Below are 3342 nucleotides of genomic sequence, written 5' to 3'. Positions count from 1 at the left end.
GGAAGATGCTTCAGTGTCAGGGTGCCAGTCTGCCACAGAGAGCCTCAGGGTGCAGAGCTCCACAGAAAGCTTCAGGGTGCCGAGCTCCACAGAAAGCCTCAGGGTGCCGAGCTCCACAGAGAGCCTCAGGGTGCCGAGCTCCACAGAGAGCCTCAGGGTGCTGAGCTCCACAGAGAGCCTCAGGGTGCCGAGCTCCACAGAGAGCCTCAGGGTGCCGAGCTCCACAGAAAGCTTCAGGGTGCCGAGCTCCACAGAGAGCCGGGTTGAACCGGGCTGAACTCCAAGCTACAAGGAAATAACTGAAAAACTTAAATAAAACTACTAGGGCTCCTTTTTTTTTAGCATTTGTTCATTCAGCCTCATAATAAAAGCACAAATCCCAGCCTGATATTAAAATAATTCCCTTGGCTTTGATGGGAGAAGTCAGCAGAGCTCTGAACACCAGGCTTTGATTATAGAGAAAGTAATTATCTAGAGGAATAAATCCCTTCTCAGGCAGGCGGAGTGTGTTATGAGATAAAAAAAGATGGAAATAGCAAACTGGCTGGCATAAAGATGTTTAGATGAATGAAACCAGACTTAAATATGAGACTGGAACCTTTCCTCTGCTCCCATACGTCAAGTTGGTACGAACCAAACAGTGGATTTGTCTCCGGACGTCGCTGTGAGGCTGCTGCATGTTTATGATCACGGGCCAGATCAAAGGTGCGTTCGTACTGAGAGAGAAGCTCCACCCGCACGGCTCTCACAGCTGCAGAGGCCACGCGCGCAAATCCATACGCAAACAATCCTCCGCACACGCATCGCCCCTGAAGAGGCCACTAGACACGGACACATCACTACTGAGCCACTGAGTGTGACACCAGAACCACCACATCATCTTTACTACTCTATCTGAGGTCACTGGGACGTGTGTGTGTGTGTGTGTGTGTGGACGGATCAGTGACTCCAGTCGTGGGATAAGCACTTTAAACAGGGCATCAGTATGATAAGTGTGCAGCTCGTCCTTTACATCATCCCCCCGCTCCCCCGCCCTGTAATTGGTGATGGTGTAGTCCAGTCAGCCACTTGAAGGGCCTGACAGACCGTCAGTCAGTCAGGGCCAATTCACTGCAATCAGAGCAGCGAGCTGGTGAGATGATGTAACTCATCAGCTGCTGGGAGGAAGAGCAAATCAAAGTGTCAATATCTGCAACGGGAGATCCATAAGATTCCCGTCGTTATGTACAGCAGATGGCTTTGTATGTGTCGCTGCTCTGCTCTGTGTGTCTGTCTGTCTGCCTGGTGACACTGTGAACGCATCTGACCCGACTGAGCAGCAAGAAGATGGACCTCAGACACTCGGCTGAGTCGGAGAACAGAATTGTTACAGAAAGACGTTTTGAAATGTCCTCTGCATCCGGAGTCGTCAAACAAAGAAGCCTGGGGAGAGGGAGGGAACTCCTGATAACATGAGGGTGCCTGGTCTATCCTGAGGTGCATGCTGGGTGATCATAGAGCAGAGCCCTTCATCAGATTTGTACTTTTCCTGCATAACTTTGCCTTTGATTTTCTCACAGTGAAAGTTTGTCCCAACTTAACGCAGGACCAGAGTCAGGGATTTGGGCTCATAGAAGTCATAACAGAGAGAGAGAGAGAGAGAGAGACAGTGAGAGAGAGAGAGAGAGAAAGACAGTGAGACAGAGAGACAGTGAGACAGAGAGAGAGAGAGAGAGAGAGAGAGACAGAGAGAGAGAGAGAGAGAGAGAGTAATTGTGTTCTAGTATCCTGTTAAATGAGTTTGCATGAGAAAGTGCGTCTTTACACACACTAATGTGGCGCAGTTGCCTCTTACCGATGGTTGAAACCACAGTTCCCACGAAGTAGAACGCGCCTGTGAAGTCCCATCGAGGTCTGATGGTGTCCACGCGGATCCCCGCCACGTTCGCCTCCTCGTAGTTCCTCAGGAAGTTCAGCAGGTCCTTCTTGCTCAGGTTGTTCCTCTGGCTGAAATGCTCGAACCTCTGCGCCCAGCGCTCCTTCGCCTCCCGCTCCTTGGGCTGCTCCAGCGCGGAGAACACGGCGGCTCCGCACAGCAGGTAGACGACGATGAACACAGCCAGCAGGAGGAACCTCGCGTTATCCTCATTGATGGGAGCGGAGCGGCAGCAGCAGCCGCTCCTACATGCCATTATGTCGCTGTGGTGACCGGGGAGCAGAAGCAGCGGCAGCGGCGAGGGACCTGTGGCATGGTGAGCGCGGATCGGGACTCAATCCTGGGGAGAGAACGCGAACAAAGCAAAGCGGTCAAAGTCCTGCGTAACGGCTCAGAATGTGGTTTAAGTTGAGCTCCGGTGATCCGCGGCTGAAGGTTTCGGTCCAAACAGCGAGACGCGCCTCCTCACGAGCTCTCCGGTCATGTTTACGCGCAGGTCGGACTTGTGCAGACGCTCATCGCGCAGCGCTGCCACCTGTGGGTGCAGAGAGTCGAGCTGATGCTGATGCTGATGCTGCGCGCCGCGCCTCTCCAAAGTCTCCACCCCAGAGCGCAAGAGTTACGCACCGCCAACTGACCCCCCGGCACACGGACACACTCGCAGCTCGAGTCCCCTCATCGCCAAAACGTTCCTAACCGTCACATTACGCGGCAGCGACGCGTCCTGACAACTCTGGCGGAAAGTCGACAGAAAATGCTCGACATGACTCCAACTTCGGGAGGTCCGAATTTGACAATATAGAGCGCGTTTGCTCAGTGGGATCGATAGCGCTTGACCTTTCCGAGGAGGGATGAGGGATTCGTGCTCTCCGCTCATGCTTACCCGGGGATGCTGAGAGCAAATGTCAGCACGGAACAAAGCTTCCAGATAAATTATTCAGCATCGCAGGGACAACAAAAGAGCTATTCTGGTCAATTTAGGATTAAAGGAGCGTTGACAGCCTTACAGATCACAAAGTTACCGTATTAACCCTTCACAGTGCACGGTAAAGCACCTGTTACTTTATATTCCTGCCTTTACATTGACTAGTAGGCCTGATGAAGAGCTGGCTCAGGGCTTTAAACATGACCTCATATCTACAAATGATCAATTAAAGATCACTGAAGCTGCCTCATCTGAGGAGAGAACACTTAAACCTGACAGAGACCCTTAACAATATTCTACCCTGTAAGTTTACTGATGCTGAGCTTTGTTACTAAAGTACACAAGTCCAATATTTGTTCTCCCCCAACTCCTGACTTGCATATCTGGGTGTTCATCTGTACACATGCTGGATTTCCTTCACCAGCGGGCGATAACACAGCACAACAGGTGGAACACGATCGGCTTATCTAAGGTGTTTAACAGGAAACTCTTACTCTGGGTT

General features: G+C 51.6%; 1 protein-coding gene across 1 annotated transcript in view; it reads right to left on the bottom strand.

The window, feature by feature from the left end:
• Positions 1-2171, bottom strand: part of kcnk13b (potassium channel, subfamily K, member 13b) — a 6592-nt gene extending 4421 nt beyond the window's left edge. Inside the window, exon 1 of the mRNA XM_076167774.1 lies at positions 1835-2171. Coding sequence (XP_076023889.1) covers positions 1835-2171 — 337 coding nt within the window. The remainder of the gene's footprint in view (positions 1-1834) is intronic.
• Positions 2172-3342: the final 1171 nt, after the last annotated feature.

The sequence above is a fragment of the Genypterus blacodes genome, unplaced genomic scaffold (assembly GCF_046128005.1).
Source record: "Genypterus blacodes isolate CSIRO-AG114 ecotype Tasmania unplaced genomic scaffold, CSIRO-AGI_Gbla_v1 ptg000174l_1, whole genome shotgun sequence".
NCBI classification, from domain to species: Eukaryota; Metazoa; Chordata; class Actinopteri; order Ophidiiformes; family Ophidiidae; genus Genypterus; species Genypterus blacodes.
The sequence above is the reverse complement of the archived record's forward strand: the minus strand, read 5'-3'. Positions and strand labels throughout refer to the sequence as shown.